This window comes from Rana temporaria, chromosome 1, assembly GCF_905171775.1.
Source record: "Rana temporaria chromosome 1, aRanTem1.1, whole genome shotgun sequence".
NCBI lineage: Eukaryota > Metazoa > Chordata > Amphibia > Anura > Ranidae > Rana > Rana temporaria.
The window spans coordinates 387636339-387655270 of NC_053489.1; the positions used below are offsets into that span (position 1 = coordinate 387636339).

General features: G+C 46.6%; 1 protein-coding gene across 1 annotated transcript in view; it reads right to left on the bottom strand.

The window, feature by feature from the left end:
- LOC120911917 (FYN-binding protein 1-like) overlaps nt 1-18932 on the bottom strand; it is a 274505-nt gene that overhangs the window by 21632 nt on the left and 233941 nt on the right. The window contains exon 5 of the mRNA XM_040322563.1: nt 17032-17104. Within this exon, the coding sequence (XP_040178497.1) occupies nt 17032-17104 (73 nt within the window). The remainder of the gene's footprint in view (nt 1-17031; nt 17105-18932) is intronic.

Genomic DNA, 18932 nt, shown 5'->3' on the forward strand with positions numbered 1-18932 from the left:
GGGAGAGAAGAGCTGCAGGCGTGCACAGCGCTGGATCAAATAGGGGGCTCAGGTAAGTAAAAGGGGGGGGGGGGGTGAGGGGAAGATATTGATGCCTAAACATTTTTGAAACTAATGCATTAAGGTAAAAAATGTTTAGGCTTTATAACTACTTTAAACCTGAGCACATACTTCGTTTGTTTTGAGCTGAAGATTGAGGAAGGAATTTACATTTATTTGTGAACTAATTCCTAGCATGTGGAACCTCTTCCTATTTTTTTTTTCAGTTTCCTGTAACTACATAGACTTCCCAAATGCTATGTTCAGGTTTGTGTTCCTTGTTCTTCTTTCCATTCCCTTATTGGTCCACAATTTGTCCTCTTTCTGCATTAACAGTTTTTCTGTTTATCACCAGTGCCTGGTAAAAAGCTTTGCACCTTTTTTTCTGGGTCATGGTGTATAAAGTGGTAGTATTGTTTTGCCAATGGGGAATTATTATCATCTCAAACAAGAGGAGATTAGTTCACATATGTGCCACTAAATTAGGGTGACCAGAAGTCCACGATTTCCGTGGACAGTCTCCGGACCATGTTTGTCCCTGTTTTTGTCCCCGGATTCAAGTGTTCAGCAGTGTGACCATCCATCCCGCACAGCCAGGGATTGGTGGGCAACCAAGGATGTAAAGTGTCCTGTCAAATACTGCCCCCCCCCCACCCTAGAAAAATACCTCTGATGGGTCTGTGCACGCATTAACAGTAAGTGGAGCTGTCAAATCGCAGCTCTGATATCGGGGATGGGTAGGGCCTATATGCGGAGCACCGCCCCCTTTGTCCCAAAGCTCTCTCCTCCTGTACGTGTGTACTGTGTATTGAAGACCCGGCCGGGCACCGCCCACTCTAGTGGAGTCCTGCAGCAGGGAGATATCTTCTCTGTCTGTGCAACGGATGCCCACCACCGCTCAGGCAGGTAGCGTGCAGGTTGCGGGGGAGAACCGGTGAACAACAGGATGGGAGGAAGGCAGCCACTGAGTGACTGACTGGGTCTGACAGTGATTAGCAGCCAGAGCAATGTAAACGGAAAATTGTATACTCACCTTTCCGTAATTTTCCTTTCCTGACGCATCTTCATGGCAGTACACACTGGGTTGTGACTCCGCCCCCACAACCTGACAGGATTGGTTAGCTATAAATTTGAAGGGGAGACGCCCCACACCATTCTCTGTATATATCGTCATTAAACAGCAGGGTGGGCATCTGTGTGCTGCCATGAAGATGCGTCAGGAAAGGAAAATTACGGAAAGGTGAGTATACAATTTTCCGTTTTCCTGACGCATTCATGGCAGCACACACTGGGAAATAACTCGCCAGTCGGGAGGGTGCAAGAAAACAGTAATATTTATTCTTTATAGCGCTGAGGAATTGGCTCTAACAACAGATCTGCCGAAGTCGACAGTAGCCAGGTGAGCAGATTCCACTCTGTAGTGAAAAAATGAAGGTGTGTTGGGAAGACCAGGTTGCTGCTCTGCATATGGTCTCCGGCGAAATCCCGCAATATGCTGCCCATGAAGTGGCCACTGCCCTTGTCGAGTGAGCCCTAATGCTCTCAGGAGCCGTAAGTTGCTGGATGGAATAGGCCTCTTTGATAGCTTTAACTAACCAAGAGGCGATGGTACGAGAGGTGGCTGCTTGGCCTTGTCTGCTCCCGTATGGGATAATCAAGAGAGAATCTGTCTTCCTCAGGTGAGATACAGCTGTGAGGTAACTGGAGATGGTTGACTTGACATCCAAGGCATGGGGCTCGCCCCTCTCATTAGTGAAAGACGGAAGGATGATGTCCTGGTTATAATGAAAAGAGGAAGCTACCTTGGGTCTAAATTGGTCTGAAGGTTTCAGTATCAGGGAAGAACACTAAATAGGGTTCCGTGGCCATAAGTGCTTGAATCTCCGACACCCTTTTAGCTGAAGTGATAGCAATAAGGAAAGCCAGCATCAGAGTTAGGTTCCACAGTGAAACTAAGTTAAACAGAAAAAAGGGTGGATTGGACAAGGCCTTGAGTACTATTGAGAGATCCCATGTTGGAAAGACTGGCTTCCTAGGTGGTCTGATCTTCATGCAGGCCTTCAGAAACTGAGTGACCAGAGGGTGAAGAGCCCATCTAGTACCCGTCTTGGCAGAAAGAGCGGATACTTGCACCCTCAGGGTACCCGAGCTCAGGCCTTTGTTAACCCTCCTAACGGTATTCCCGAGTCTGACTCGGGGTGAGATTTTTATACCAAAAACGGTAACCCCAAGTCAGACTTGGGCTTGCCTCGCTGCAGCAGCAGACAAAGTTACTTACCTGGATCCAGCAATGCCACCGCGCTGTGTGAGCGAGCGGGACCTCGCTCGATTTACACAGTGTCCTTCTGTGCCGCCGATCTCCGTTCCCTGCGACGTTACAACGCACAGGAGCGGAGAACGGCGCCAAATTCAAAAACGTAAACAAACACATTACATACAGTATACTGTAATCCAGCCCTCAACATTTCCACTCGCCTGCTAGCATTTGGCGAGTGGATTTAAGCTGGGGGCGAGTGATAACAGTTCTGCATGACCAACAGTCCAATCTGTGTATACACTTAGAGCCAGGCTGCGATTGGCGGCCGAAAAGGAAAGGTGCGTGCCCAGGAAAAGTAGTCGGGTGAGCCGCACACATGCAGAGCAGTACACAGGTGCTCTCCTTACAATTCTCGTTAAGCCATGGGACCTGATAGTATAACCTCTCTGAGCCTGGCTTCCCAACCTGACCAATGTAGCTAAAGAGCAGAGAGCAGGAAGGAACAAGTGAGCTGGAGGACTGCGATTATCACCGCTCACCAAGAGTTGCCCTGACAAGAGAGCGGCAGTATGCTGTGCGGTGTCAGCGTGCGCTGTGTTGTGGTGTCAATGGCTATGCAGGTGTGTGAATCTCAGTGCTGGATTGTACTCCCTCCCGCTGTGCTGCAGCTCCTTTCCTCACTGCCGACAATGAAAGGGGGAAGTGGGGACATGCAAGTGTGAAGCCGCACACAGGGGCTCCTGATTATGAGAGTGGGTAGAATAGGAGAGGGAGAGAGAGAGGAGGATGGATGGGGGTTGCAGAGGAGACAGCAAGAGAATGGGGGAAAATACCTGGTTCTAGAGAGAAGGCAGAGGAGGAGGAAAAGGTAAAAAAGTCCATGTCCCTCTGGTTTGCCCCAGTGCCATGTCCCTCTGGTTTGCCCCAGTGCCATGTCCCTCTGGTTTGCCCCAGTGCCATGTCCTTCTGGTTTGCCCCAGTGCCATGTCCCTCTGGTTTGCCCCAGTGCCATGTCCCTCTGGTTTGCCCCAGTGCCATGTCCCTCTGGTCTGCCCCAGTGCCATGTCCCATTTTGTTAAAGTTGTTGTTGGTAATATTTACTTGTGTAACTTGATTCGGCATAAAACATTTAACAATGTCATTCCAAGAGATAATCTACAAGGGCGTTTTTAGGGGCAGAATTAGGGGCGGGGCAGTGTATGGGTTAGGTGAGGCAACTGGTGGCGAGTAACACTTGAGGCCTGGCTAGAAGCTCAGGGCTTGAAATTTTGAGCCCTGCTGTAATCTTATAGATTACAGTACTGTATGTAAAAAATACACACCCCCCTTGTCCCTAGTGGTCTGCCCAGTGCCCTACATGTTCTTTTATATAATAAAAATGGTTCTTTCTGCCTGCAAACTATAGATTGTCCATAGCAACCAAAAGTGTCCCTTTATGTCAAAAATTATTTTAGAGCAGCTAGAAAACAGCAATAATAAATTATAATCACTTGCAGAATTGTGCGATAGCGATTTGTGGGGAAATTCGTCATAAAAAAAATAAAAGTAATGACAGCAACAATTCTGCAACTGAGCACATTTCAGTGATTTTGAGTTGATTACATTATTGAATAATTTGTATTATAATTATATTATTACTTGTTATAATTATTTATAATTATTTATTATATTATAATTTATAATTTAGTTTTTAAAAAAATGTCATACCCGGGATGCCTACTAGTCTCTTGTTTGGTCAGATTTAAGTGAGTTATTCCTAAAAATTACAGACCTACAGCATAAAACGCCAAATTTCCTTGCAAATAATGGTACCGCTTTCAGCACCTTTTTTCTGAAATAATCATACCGCCAGGGAGGTTAAGCCCTAACTGAAGAAATTCAAGAATTTGAGATGGTTCTGGTGAGATAGGATTCCAATCTCTTTGTTGTGACATCGACACAAATCTCTCCCAGATTCTAGTGTAGGTGGTATTAGTGAAGCTTTTTCTAGCTTGCATTAGGGTCGATATTACTTCCTGGCAGCATTCTTGTTCCCTTAACCTAATCCTCTCAACTTCCATGCTGTCAGATACAGCTTCTCTGGGGCTGGATGGAAGAATTGTCCTTGATATAGGAGATCTCTGGTTACTTGTAGCTGAATTGGAGGCTGCGTACTGAGTTGTAACAGGGTCGTAAACCATGGCCTCCTCGGCCAGAACGGTATTACTGCTATAACCGTGGCTGAGGACTTCCGAAGCCGGGACAGGAATCTCGCAATCAGAGAAGTTAGAGGGAAAATGTACCCCAGCTCGAAGTTCCATGGGTGGACTAGGCAGTCTGTTCCTTCGGCTGATGCAAGGGGGGCTCTGGACAGGAACCTCTGACATTTGGTGTTTGTTGGCGTAGCTGCTAGGTCGACCTCTGGTACTCCCCAGGTCTTCGTAAGAAGGGAGAACGCGTGGTGGTTCAGGGACCATTCGTTGTTCGACAGTGTCTCTCAGCTTAGGTAGTCGGCCAACAAATTTTGTGCTGCCGGGACATACACTGCTCTGAGGTCTGACAGGTGCACTTGGGCCCATTTCAATATGGGACAAACTTCCTCCAGAAGCGTGAGACTCCTGGTCCCTCCTTGTCTCTGGATGTACGACACTGCCACTTTGTTGTCCATTCGGATAAGGACACTCTTTCCTTCCAGAAGAGGCGCAAAGGTCATGAGAGCCTGGAAGGCTGCTCTGAGTTCTTGAACATTTGACACCATGCCCTGAGCTTGAAAGTGCCACTGGCCTTGGGCTGCTTGGTCCCGATAATGTGCTCCCCACCCCCTCTGGCTGGCATCCGATGTTACTACTTCCGGACTTGAGGGAACTATCGGTCTGAATTTCCAGAGGTTGAATGGGTGCGTCCACCATCATACTGATTGTTTTACCCAGCTGGGAATGTGAATGGTTTGGAGCATTGATGTTCCGTTCCACTGTCTGAGAAAGGAATTCTGTAGAACTCACATGTGCCACTGGGACCACTGTACTATGGGTATGGTCGCAGACATGGACTCCAGGATACTGAGGCAGGCTCTGGCCAGTAGGCGTCTGGATAACAGGTTCTGCATCTTCCGGACTAAGGGTTTCAGCTTCTCTTGAGGGAGTTGTACACGGTTCAGCCTGGTATCCAACTCTGCCCTTAAAAACACCATGACTTGTGTGGGCTGGAGACTGCTCTTTTTCCAGTTGACTAGCCACCCGAAGTCTTGCAGGGTCGTGAGCAATAACTTCCGGTGATGAGTCAAGGTTTCCTGATTCTCTGCCAGGAGCAGTATGTCGTCCAGATAATGATGGACTCGCAACCCCTTTTCCCTGACAAGTGCGATCAGGGGTAGGAGAACTTTGGTGAATGTCCTGGGTGCTGAGGAGATGCTGAATGGAAGGCACCGGAATTGGAAATGACACTGAATGATCGAGAACCGAAGAAACTTTTGGAAGGTGGGATGGATCGGGACGTGAAGGTACGTGTCCGATAAATCCACCGATAACATCCAGTCTCCCAGGTTCACTGCCAATAGAATGAACTGATCCTCTTGTTGAGCCTCTTTAGGTCCAGGACTGGGCGTAAGTCCCCCGTCTTCTTTCGCACCAAAAATAAAGGGGAATAGAACCCCCTCCCTTTTTGGTGCGGCGGTACTACGATTGCCCCCTTTTGTATCAACTCTGTTACATATTGCAGAAGTTGCCTTCTTTTTTCTTGGGAAGACGGTATCTTGGTAGGCTGGAATATATTCTCCGGCAATGTGCCCATGAATTTCCATTTGTGTGCGAACTTGATAGTGGATAATGTCCATGGATCTGCTATGTGACTTGACCATATTTGAGCGAAGTTCTTGAGCCTGGCGCCCACCTGAGCTGGGTGGGCGGGCGAATCCTCAAAAGGATTTCTGTTGGTCCCCAGCCGTGATGGCCTTGACCTTCTGTACCTTCGTAAAAAAGGGTCGAGAATTTTTCCAGTCCCTCCTGATCTCCCTGCCGGGACGATAGGACCTAGCATGCCTGTATTTGTCGGGAAGATAGCGCCTATAAGCAGGACCCTTCTGGGTTCTAGGTTTCTTATCGGAGGGTATTAGCCCCGATTTTCCTCCTGTGACTTTGGAGATGGCTGAATCCAGTTTTGCGCCAAATAAGTTTGAGCCGTCATATGGGATTTTGCACCAATTTGATTTTGATGCCGCATCAGCTATCCAGGGCTTCAGCTATAAAGCCATTCTGGCCATAACCGAGGCTAGCATAGCCCTTGCTGAGGATTTCTCAATGTTAGCCGCCCATGCAGAGATGGCTTTGGCTACTGCGGCGGTGGTGATAGCTGGTCTACAAGCGCCTTCTGCCGTGGATTAAGCCTTTTTTAATTCAAGATCGATTTTGCGATCAAGTACGTCCCAGAAGGTAACTGCATCTTCGATCGGCAGGGTAACGTGTCTGGCAAGTAGCATTAAAGATGAATCGACTGTGGGTGCATTAATTAGGGAATTGATTTTAGCCTCCTTTTAAAGGATACAATTTTGCAAGCTTGTTGGTAAGACTAGGTCGTTTATCCGATCTCTCCCACTCATCTTTTATGAGGTCCTCCAGTTCCTCTATGAAGGGAAACGATTCAGGATCCCTCTTCAGTTCTGGAAAATACTTCCGAACCTTCTGAGGTTCTGTCTCATCTTCCTCCCAGCCAATTGCTTCCTTGACTGAGCGAGCAAACGGTTTGACTAAGCAGAAGTGGAACCCTGACGCCGCCTCGCGTTCTTCGTTTTCAGAGAGGGTTTCTGAAGCCTGTGTGTAGTGACAGGGTACTGGAGAAGTGCTCGGGGTAGGATTGTTCATCGGCGCAGCCGTAGTTCCCAAAATTGACTCTGGCGTCTGGCTCCTTCTCCTTGGTTGCTTCGTTGAAGCAAGAACGGCAAGCCAATTTTCCTGGCAATGCTGGAGCCCCGCATACCCAGCAAGCGTTTGCTGCGGGATGGGTATGGTAGTTCTGATCATGGTGAGATGATGGTGATCGTCTGCGGTGAGACCGACTATGACGGGAGCGGCTATGACGCGAGCGGCTACATCTTGAGCGATGATAGCGGTAGGGTGATCTTGAGTGACTTCTGCGTGATCTTCTGCCACTGGACGCATGACTTGATCTCCCTCTATGCCGCGAACTTGCGTCTCTTGACCTGGTAGGGCTGCCCAAAAGAACGCAGCGTTAGTGGTCAGGCTCTCTTTTTTGTCTCTTCTCTACTTACCTTTTTCGGACGGCCTTTTACCTAGTTTGCTGATGGTGGTCTGCGAGGGCAGTGGTCTCCATGAAGGGTGCAGAGGGAACAGTCTTGAGGACAGTCTGGAGAAGATGAAACAATACTTACTAAAATAGGGCAAAAACAAAGGTGCAGTATAGGAAAAAAGAGAGCCAGAGAATCAGGCCAGGGAGAGAGGCAGGAGAAAAAACTTACCTCGTGTTTAAATTTAATCAATCTCTGCAGAGCAGCAGCCTGTAGCCCTATTGCAGAGTGTGCTGTGTTTTTAAATTTGCCGCCGCCGTCGCGGCACTGATGACGCGCGCACATGCGTAGAAGCGGTCCGATCGTTCCGGCGCTACCTTGGGTGAGGGCAGAGGGAGCTGCCGGTGTCATCACCTTGTTGCGCGCATGCGCAGAGCAACGGACAGGCGCGACGGCACACAAACACTGAGGGGGTCTGCCTGAGGACAGTAAACACTCAGAAAAAGGCCATAGTTTGGTCTAAAATAATAAGGACGAGATATAGGTACAATGTGGATCATTATGAGCCAAGAGACATAGAAGTTGGGACCTGTTTGTGCCCCTGAGACCACCAGAACAGGGTTCCCTCCATAGAAGCTCCTTTAGAGACTGTACAGGAGGGACTTCCAAACAGGAGAGGCTTAAACCTGCTGGGGCGATTTGCGGTAAGAGGCATGCTTGCTTGTTCGTCCAATCTGTCAGGTGAGGATAAAAAAAGAGAATGGCGTCTCCCCTTCAAATTTATAGCTAACCAATCCTGTCAGGTTGTGGGGGCGGAGTCACAACCCAGTGTGTGCTGCCATGAATGCGTCAGGAATAGAAGACAAAGTTGGAGCGGGGCCCGGGCCGAGAGTGGATTCACATCGCTGGATTTTTTTTATTATTTTTTTTATTAATAAAGGATTTTTTCTCCAGTCGCCTTTCAGGACAACCTTGGAGAGAGCGCAGCTCCGCCTCTTCATTAGGAAACACATGCTAAACTTTAAAAGCCCTCCTCTTCCACCATGGCCTCAGTTATTGTGTTTCCTCCGCCATGGTGGAAGCGCATGCTTGTGGACCAGGGGTGCTGCGCTCTTTCCAAGGTTGGAGGGGTAAGCCTTACCTTATCGGTATCTGTTTGGTGTGCAGCGGCCATCACAGGCCCCCCTAAGGGTGGGGGGGGGTCCTCCGGAGTCTCCAGCCTCTCCCTGCTCAGTGGAGTGAAGGCTCTACAGGAAGCGGCGCTGAGTGCCCAGGGGTCCGCTGTTTCTGGCTCAGGTGGCCGGGCGGCACACTACCGCGTTGGCGGTGTCTGTATTTGAAACGCCGCATGTCGGTCCCGGGTCCTGGCGGGCGGGTGACGTCATGCACAGCGGCGCGGCTTCCTGCAGAGGCGTGGCGACGCGTGGTCCACGTCGCCTAGTAACGCAGAGGTCAGGGGACAGGCCTAAGAGCGGCGTCTTCCGGTTTCCGGCCATCTTTGATGACGCGTGGACCCGGGAAGATTTAAAAATCATTCAGTCCCGGCTGTGTTTCTTTCGGCGATGGAAGGAGAACCAACAGCCATGGCGGAGACAGGCGCCTCAGACGCTGCTCAGGTCCAGGTTCGGGGGTACAGCGGTGCCTCTATCCTTACTATTGGGCTTATGTGGTTTTTGTTATCTGTCCTCCTTTAGGGAGCCTGTACTGCAGGGTCAGAGGTAACTTCTCTCGGTCCCTGGCAGTTTCACTGGGTGGTGTTGTGTTTAACTGTGGATCTTTTTCTTCACATTTTCCCTTTAAAGTGGTGGCGTTTTTTTTCCTTGTTTGTAAAAAAACTTATTGGTTCTCCAATGGTAAAATACCCTTTTTTGTGTTTTTAGGAGAAACCAAAAACTAAAAAGCCACCAACTCAAAGGAAATGTCCTTCCTGCAGAAACCCTCTTAGAGATTCATGGCAGAAGGCAATGTGTAAATCCTGTATTAAGGATTTAGTAGAAGAAGAAACATCCCAGCAATATAAAGTTTTATTTTCTTCAGTACAAGAACTTGCAAGTTCTTTGAACTCGGTCAAATCTATGTTGGTTCAGAATCCAGCAGCGCAAGCTGAACCCCAACATTTACCACCCAGCCCAAAAGCTTCCACCTCGAGGTCAGAGGTTGTGGATTCAGGGGATGAAGGGACGAGTACTCTTCGCTCGCTCAGGGATTCAGATGAGGAGGAAGAGGAAGGAGAGTACAGAAATTCCAGATACAAAGTCTCTCTAGATGAAGTAGATGATCTTCTTGAAGCAATTTATACTACGCTTGATATTCAAGAAGAGGAGGTACAATTGTCTCTTCATGACAAAATGTACCAGGGTTTGGATGTCTCCAAACACAACGTTTTTCCAGTTCACAAAGTAGTATCAGATACTATTAAAAAAGAGTGGAAAGATCCAGAAAGGGGCCCCTTCTTTTCTAAAAGTCTAAGGAAAAGATTCCCCTTTGAAGATAAGGACTCTGAAGTCTGGAATAAAAAGCCAAAAGTAGATGCTGCTTTTTCCCAGGTGTCTCGACGCACGGATCTTGCGTTCGAAGACATGGGGGTACTAAAAGATCCCATGGACAAAAGAGCGGACTCCCTGTTAAAAAAAAGCTTGGGACTCTACTTCTCTCAGTCTAAAACCTGCAATGGCCTCCACAGTGGTGGCAAGAAACTTGGAGTGTTGGGTGGAAAAGCTGATGAACCATGTAGAAGCTGGTACACCAAGGAAGGATATCTTGGAATCTTTTCCATTGATTTTAAAATCAATCAGGTACATGGCTGATGCGTCAGCTGAATCAATTAAGTTGTCAGCTAGATCTTCTGCCCTGGTGAATTCAGCCAGACGTGCAGTATGGCTTAAAACCTGGACAGGGGACACAGCCTCTAAAATCAAACTCTGCGGGTTACCCTTCTCAGGGGACTTACTGTTTGGGTCTGATCTTGAAAAAGTTCTGGATAGAACAGCCGACAAAAAGAAGGCTTTCCCGGCTAAGAAACAACCTATTAAAAAGAATTTTCGTTCTTTTCCACAAACCTCCAAAAAAGAAGAAAACAAAAAGCGCTGGTTTCCTCAAAGAGGTAGGGGAAGAGGAGGTATCCTCTTTAAGTCGCCCCAAGATCAGTCATCAAAAGACAAGTGACAATCTGACTCCTGTGGGGGGAAGACTGTCCGCTTTCTCTTCTCAGTGGAGCCTTCTGACCAAGAGCCCTTTTGTGAAAAACATAGTTACACAAGGATACAATCTGGAGTTTTCAGAGTGCCCTCCTTGCAGGTTTTATGTGACAGCCCTACCAATGGATCAGGAAAAAGCTTCCGCAATGATGAACCTTCTAAAGGATCTGATCCAACAGGAAGTTATTGTCCAAGTCCCAAAAGATCAGGAGGGAAGAGGGTTTTACTCCCACATATTTTTAGTAAAAAAGCCTTCAGGCAAATTTCGCCTAATTTTGAACTTGAAGATCCTGAACAAAACTATAAGGTACAAGCACTTCCGGATGGACACCATTCACTCCATCACAAAGTTATTAACACCAGAGTGCTTCATGGCCTCTCTGGATCTAAGGGATGCGTATCTACACGTGCCAATAGCGCAGGCCTCACAAAAGTTTCTGCGCTTGGCAATAAACTTGGGAACTTCAATGTGGCACCTACAATTCAGGGCTCTGCCGTTCGGCCTCTCATCCTCACCAAGGATCTTTACAAAAGTGATGGCGGAAGCCTTGGAGCCTCTGAAACTGAGGGGGGTCTCAGTTGTTCCTTATCTGGACGACCTCTTATTCTTTGCAGGTTCAAGGGATCAGCTGGTTTCAGATCTCCAGACGTCCCAGGCTCATCTCGAGAGCCTGGGGTGGATATTGAATCTAGAAAAATCAAACCTAGACCCTTCACAGGAGATGAGGTTCCCCGGTTACACCATCAATTCAGTTCTACAGAAGGTGTTTCCCCCTCAAGAAAAGGTAGAAAAAGTAGTTCTGCAGTGAGCCAGATTCAAACGAATCTTTCAGTGTCAGTACGGTCTGCCATGGCAGTCCTAGGTCAACTCACGGCCTCGATTCCTGCCATTCAATGGGCAAGGCTTCATTCCAGACCCCTACAGAGGAACATCCTACAGGAGTGGTCTCACCAAGAATCACTGGAGAAAACTTTCTCTCTAACATCAAAAGTAAAACGGTCCCTTTGGTGGTGGAGAGATCCTTCCAATCTCACAAAAGGTCTCTCATATGTCCTTCCCTCGGACAAACGTCTGACAACAGACGCAAGTTCGTGGGGATGGGGAGCTCATCTGGATGGACAGACCGCACAAGGGTCGTGGACCAAAGTGGAGGCAAGGAGGTCATCAAATTGGCGAGAGCTAAAGGCCATTTTCATGAGTCTCCTGGCTTTTCAACAAATACTGAAGGGTTGTCATGTTCAAATTTTGTCGGACAACACTACAGCAGTGGCCTATGTGACCAAACAAGGCGGGACCAGGAGCCAGGGATTGATGGAACTGGCCAATCAGTTACTGACCTGGGCGGAGAAAAATGTGGCCTCTTTGTCAGCAATCCACCTAAAAGGATCCCAAAATCTGCTGGCAGATCTTCTGAGCAGAAGGAAAGTAGTAGAAGCAGAATGGAGTCTAAGTCAGGAGATTTTCAACATGATCTCCAAGGAATGGGGACATCCCCAAGTAGACCTTTTTGCCAGTCAGCAAAACACGAAGGTTCAAGACTTCTTTTCTCTCCACAGAGAAGACCAGGCGATAGGCATAGATGCTCTAGCTCATCCCTGGGATTACCATCTGTGCTACGCCTTTCCCCCCTTTCCCTTGATTCCGTTGGTCCTAAGGAAATTCAGAGAAGAGAAAACAGACCTAATTCTGATTGCTCCTTTTTGGCCAAAGAGGCCTTGGTTCGCAACCATACTGAACCTGGCCGTGAAACCTCCATGGAAGTTGCCTCCCAAGAAGGACCTTCTAACACAGGGATCTGTGTGTCATCCAGAAACAGACAGGTTACATCTAAGCGCTTGGTTTCTGAGGAAGACATTTTGAAAAACAAAGGCTTGTCTGACAAGGTTATAAAAACTCTTCTGTCCAGTAGGAAGGAGGTAACAAGATCAATTTATCTTAAAGTATGGAAGAAGTATAATTCATGGTGTTCTTCCAAGGTTTTTCAAACTAAGAGTGTGGTCTCAGTACTAGAATTTCTCCATGAAGGAATGGAAAAAGGACTTGCAGCCAGTACCTTAAAAACACAGGTAGCGGCTCTTTCTGTTTATTTAGAAAAAACTCTGTCTAGAGAACCTTTAATTTCCAGGTTTTTTAGGGCACTAGCTCGAAATAGACCAGTGACCCTCAAAAGTTTTCCCAGTTGGGACTTATCGGTTGTACTACAAGGTTTAACGGGAGTTCCGTTCGAACCGTTGGAGAATATTTCTTTAAAAAACGTAATCCTCAAAACAGTTTTTTGGTGGCTATTACGTCAGCAAGACGAATCAGTGAGCTCCAAGCTCTGGCCATCACCGAACCCTTCCTAAGAATTTTTCCAGACCGAGTGATCCTTCAGACGGATCCTTCTTTTCTTCCGAAAGTGTCATCAAAATTTCACCGGTCACAGGAAATAGTTTTACCCACTTTTGCTTTAAACCCTTCTAATGCTGGAGAAGAAGCATTCCATACACTAGACGTGAAAAGGTGTCTTTTACAGTTTCTTTCTGTCACCAGAGATTTCAGAAAGTCAAATGCTCTCTTTGTAGCTTTCTCAGGTCCCCGCAAGGGGGAAAAAGCATCCAAAAGTACTTTAGCCAGATGGCTTAAACTTGCTATTACAGAAGCCTATAAAGCCAAAGGAGTCGTGCCTCCCTCAGGTATTGTGGCACACTCAACAAGGTCAACTGCAGTCTCCTGGGCCGAAAGGGCCGGCGCTACACCTGAGCAGATCTGCAAAGCCGCCACTTGGAGCAACTACTCAACGTTCCTAAGGCACTACAGGTTGGATCTATTGTCTGCCGCAGACCAAGCCTTTGGCAGAAAGGTTCTGCAAGCAGTAGTCCCACCCTAGGGTAAGTTACTTGTTTATCCTCTCCAAGGTTGTCCTGAAAGGCGACTGGAGAAAGACTTAGTTAGACTTACCGGTGACGGTATTTCTAAGAGCCTTTCAGGACAACCGCTATTTCCCTCCCTAAATGTTAAAGTAATAAGTTATAAAATCTATCATGGTGTTGTGGTTTCTGTGCTTTGTCTTCCAGAGAGTCGGACCACAATAAATGAGGCCATGGTGGAAGAGGAGGGCTTTTAAAGTTTAGCATGTGTTTCCTAATGAAGAGGCGGAGCTGCGCTCTCTCCAAGGTTGTCCTGAAAGGCTCTTAGAAATACCGTCACCGGTAAGTCTAACTAAGTCTTTTCTACGGTGTCTGTGTGTTTTTTTTTAACTATTTACACTTCCTTCGTGAAATGGTAGAGGTACAGTGTACCCAATTACCAATTTACATAGGGGGGGGCAGGATCTGGGGGTCCCCTTTGTTAAAGGGGTCTTCCAGATTCTGATAAGCCCCCTGCCGCAGACCCCCACAACCACCGGGCAAGGGTTGTGGGGATGAGGCCCCTGTCCCTATCAACATGGGGACATCCTCTCCATGTTGAGGGCATGTGGCCTGGTGCGGTTTAGGAGAGGGGGGGCCGCACTCTGTCCCCCCCTCTTTTCTGCGGCCGGCCAGGTTAACGTGCTCGGATAAGGGTCTGGTGTGGATTTTTGGGGGAACTCCACGCCATTTTTTTTTTAATTTGGGGTGGAGTTCCCCTTAAAATCCACACCAGACCTGAAGGGTCTGGTATGGATATTTGGGGGGAACCCCACGTCATTTGTTTTTAAAATTGACGGCGGGGTTTCCCTTAATATCCATATCAGACCTGAAGGGCCTGTTAATGGAATTTGGGGGGACCCCCAGCTTTTTTATTTTTATTTTTTATGAATGAATCATCTCTGAATTGACAGAGCCGACAATTCATTAGAGCCGCAAAGCCGGTTTTAAATGCCTTTTTTTCTTTCAGAAATGACACTTTGTGCAGGGACAGTTCTATGTACGGGAAACATGTGCTTTTTCACATGCTGACTTTACACCCCCCCTAGGTACGAAATTTAAAGTAATATTACACTTTTATTGTTTCACTTTTAGCATTATTAAATTCACTGCTCCTGAAAAAACGGCTGTTTTTAAAACTTTTTTTTGCATTGATACACGTTTCCTGGGACAGGACCCAGGTCCCCAAACACTTTTTAGGACAATAAATTGCATATTAGCCTTTAAAATTAACACTTTAGATTTCTCCCATAGACTTTAACAGGGTGTTTCGCGGCTTTTCGAATTTGCCGCGAACACCCCTAATTGTTCGTTGTTCGCCGAATAGGCGAACAGGCAATGTTCGAGTCGAACATGAGTTCGACTCGAACTCGAAGCTCATCCCTACTAGGGAACATGTCCCAATGCAAAAAAATCTGCTTGGTGGAGAGCAGCAATTTTAATAATACTTAAAATGGTGTTAAACTCCGAACCAAAAATGTATATTATTGCAGCCTTCCAAAAATTAGATGTTGTGGCTGCATTTGTCTAGTAAAAATATATATATTTTTTTAGGCTTTGTTCCCTTTTTTTATCTTGTGATCTGGCCAGTAACATACCTCATGTATTCCAATGCACCCACTCTGAAGGAGCACAGGGGGCACCTTTGGACAGCAGCATTGTCAGTCTGGGGGGAAGGTAGTGTTAGACGTACTACCAGATTTAGAAATACTAACAAACGAAAGCCAAACTACAGATAAAACCTTATAATTAGGTACAGCAAAAACATTTTTTCCCCTTTTGGAATAAATATTTTACATTAAATAATAACAGCTGATCATTTTAAGCACCCCAACTAGTGGTAAATGGTTTGTCTTATCTCTGTAACAGAGATAAGAAAATATCCTGGACTGCCGCACTCCCTTGAATGACGTCTTTATTAAATAAAATCAAGCTATGAATAAGCATCTCACGATGTGAAACGCGTTAACCACCCTTTTCCTGCTGTTCACTTTTCATTTTTGACTGTACAGTTTTGGATTATTTCGATTTTATTCAATAAAAATGTCATTCAACGGAGTGCGGCAGTGCAGGATATTTCTTATCTCATGGACCTGTGCAGAGCCAGCACCTGACGGTTTCAGTAGGGCGGGAGCAAACCAGGGGATTAGCAGCTTTTAGAGCGGTATTATTTTTTTACCTCATCTCTGTAACAGTTACTTTCTGCTGAAGAGCTAGATCTTTTGAAAAACAACAAGCTAACTGGCCAGATCACTGTATGAAAATAGAAGAAATCATGAAAAAGAAGATGCGTGCAGCCATCACATCTAATGCTGCGTACACACGATCATTTTTCAGCATGTCCAAAAAAACAAAGTTTTTCCAACTTCATCATTAAAAACAAAGTTTCCCACACACCATCGTTTTTAAAAAATGATGAACAAAGCGCGGTGATGTACAACACGTACGACGGCACTCTAAAGGGGAAGTTCCATTCGCCTTTGGTATGCTTTAGCTGATTCCGTGTTAGTAAAAGACGATTCGCGCTTTTCTGTCTGTTACAGCGTGATGAATGTGCTTACTCCATTATGAACGGTAGTTTTACCAGAACGAGCGCTCCCGTCTCATAACTTGCTTCTGAGCATGCGCGGGTTTAAAAACGTCGTTTTAGCCCACACACGATCATTTTTTACAACACAAAAAACGACATTGTTTAAAACTACGTTAAAAAATGCAGCATGTTCAAATTTATTTTTTCGTTGTTTTTCAGAAGCCGAAAAATGATGTGTAGCCCACACACGATCATTTTAAATGACGTTTTTCAAAAACAACGTTTTTTTCATGCCGAAAAATGATAGTGTGTACAAGGCATAAGAATCTACAATATAATAAATGTTTGCTTTTGTGTTTAATACCACTTTAAAGAGAAACATTAGATCAACGTAGTGGGCTGAGGTGTGGTTATTGTCTTACTATCAGATTTTGGCCGTTTGATGTGATCTTATTGGGTGGTATTGGCAATACAGTTGAGACTTTCTAATGCACATAAGGTACCAGGCTATTTTCTATATTTGATTGTATACTGTGCGATGAAAAACTGAGATTTTCTTGTTTTATTTTGCTGTGTAAAACTCTAAAAAAAAAACTATTGCAACATAAAGATTTATTAGACATTAGAAAAGCAAAATTCCTTTAAATAACATGCATTGGGATACCCTGAACATGCCTGTGAACTGACACAACTGTACAATGTGTACAACCAACTACAGCAAAAGTGACATTTGCAAAAAAAAAGGGCAATTTAAATTGCCAGTAAATGACAGTTGCCTGACTCTTTGTTCTGTTTGTAAACATCAATCATCTTTATATTGGGGAAATTATAAAGCAAGATTTCTTCTTTGCATTTATGCAACAGTTATATACAGTATATATTTTTGGAAGAAAATACATACCTTGTCCTTTTTACTGGTGGTAATGGTGGTTTACTTTTCTCCAGGATCAGTTCAGCATCATCATACAGGTCATCTACAAAGAAAAAAGGAAACAAAGATGTTAAGTTATATATTTTGTAAAGTTGATTGACAGTGTGTTCAGAAATGATTATACTTTAGAGCGGTGATTTCCAAAGTAGGTGATACCTCCCCCTGCGTATGCTGGGACAATCCAGTGAACCTGATTTTGCGCTTTCCAGCTTTAGTAAATAAACCCCATTGTGTACTTAAAAGTGGGGTATGCCTATATGTGAAAAATTTCAAGGGGTATGAATACTTTTTCAAGGCACTGTATGAAAGACTGTGACTGTGAATGACTTTTTTACAATGCGATACTATAAATATATTAAATATGAAATCTAATTTAGATTGTTTCTGAATTGTGTGACAAACAATTAACAATTATGCAAGTGCAATAAGCATTTAAATTTTAACTTAATACCTTTGGTCTTTCTTGCCAACAGTCCCGATTTTCCCAGGACAATCCCTCTGGGGACACCAGATGTAAGGAGGGGCTCCGCTGGGGACACCAGATGTAAGGAGGGGCTCCGCTGGGGACACCAGATGTAAGGAGGGGCTCTGCTGGGGACAGCAGATGTGAGGAGGGGCTCCGCTGGGGACACCAGATGGTAGAAGGGGCTCCGCAGGGGACACCAGATGTAAGGAGGGGCTCTGCTGGGGACACAAGATGTGAGGAGGGCTCCGCTACTAAGGACACCAGATGTGAGAAGGGGCTCCACTGGGGACACCATATGTAAGGAGGGTTGTGCTGGAGACATCAGATGTAAGGAGGGGCTCTGCTGGGGACACCAAATGTAAGGAGGGGCTCCGTTGGGGACACCAGATGTAAGGAGGGTTTGAGCTGGGGACACCAGATGTAAGGAGGGGCTGCGCTGGGGACACCAGATGTGAGGAGGAGCTTCGCTGGGGACACCAGATGTGAGGAGGAGCTTCGCTGGGGACACCAGATGTGAGGAGGGGTTGAGCTGGGGACACCAGATGTAAGGAGGGGCTCTGCTGGGGACAGCAGATGTGAGGAGGGGCTCCGCTGGGGACACCAGATGGTAGAAGGGGCTCCGCAGGGGACACCAGATGTAAGGAGGGGCTCTGCTGGGGACACAAGATGTGAGGAGGGCTCCGCTACTAAGGACACCAGATGTGAGAAGGGGCTCCACTGGGGACACCATATGTAAGGAGGGGCTGTGCTGGAGACATCAGATGTAAGGAGGGGCTCTGCTGGGGACACCAAATGTAAGGAGGGGCTCCGTTGGGGACACCAGATGTAAGGAGGGTTTGAGCTGGGGACACCAGATGTAAGGAGGGGCTGCGCTGGGGACACCAGATGTGAGGAGGAGCTTCGCTGGGGACACCAGATGTGAGGAGGGGTTGAGCTGGGGACATCAGATGTGAGGAGGCCGGGGCTCCGCTGCTGGGGACACCAGATGTGAGGAGGGGCTGTGCTGGGGACACCAGATGTGAGGAGGGCTCTGCTGCTAAGGACACCAAATGTGAGGAGGGGCTCCACTGCTGGTGACACCAGATGTGAGGAGGAGCTCCGCTCTGCTCGATGTCCTGTGTTGTGGGGCTCCGTTCCCTGCGAGCGTTGAGATGCATGGGGGCGGAGCCCGAAGGCAAATTTAAAAACTAAAAAAAACATAACACATATAGTACACTGTAATCTTACAGATTACATTACTGTATCAAATCATTTCACATCCCTTTTGTCATTAGTGCTTTGTCCAGTGCCTTGCCTGCACTTTTATATTATATATGCTGTTCTTTCTGCCTGGAGGCTTGAGATTGTCCATGGTAACCAAAAAGTGTCCTTCTACATCAAAAGTGGTCTTAGACCAGCTAGAAAA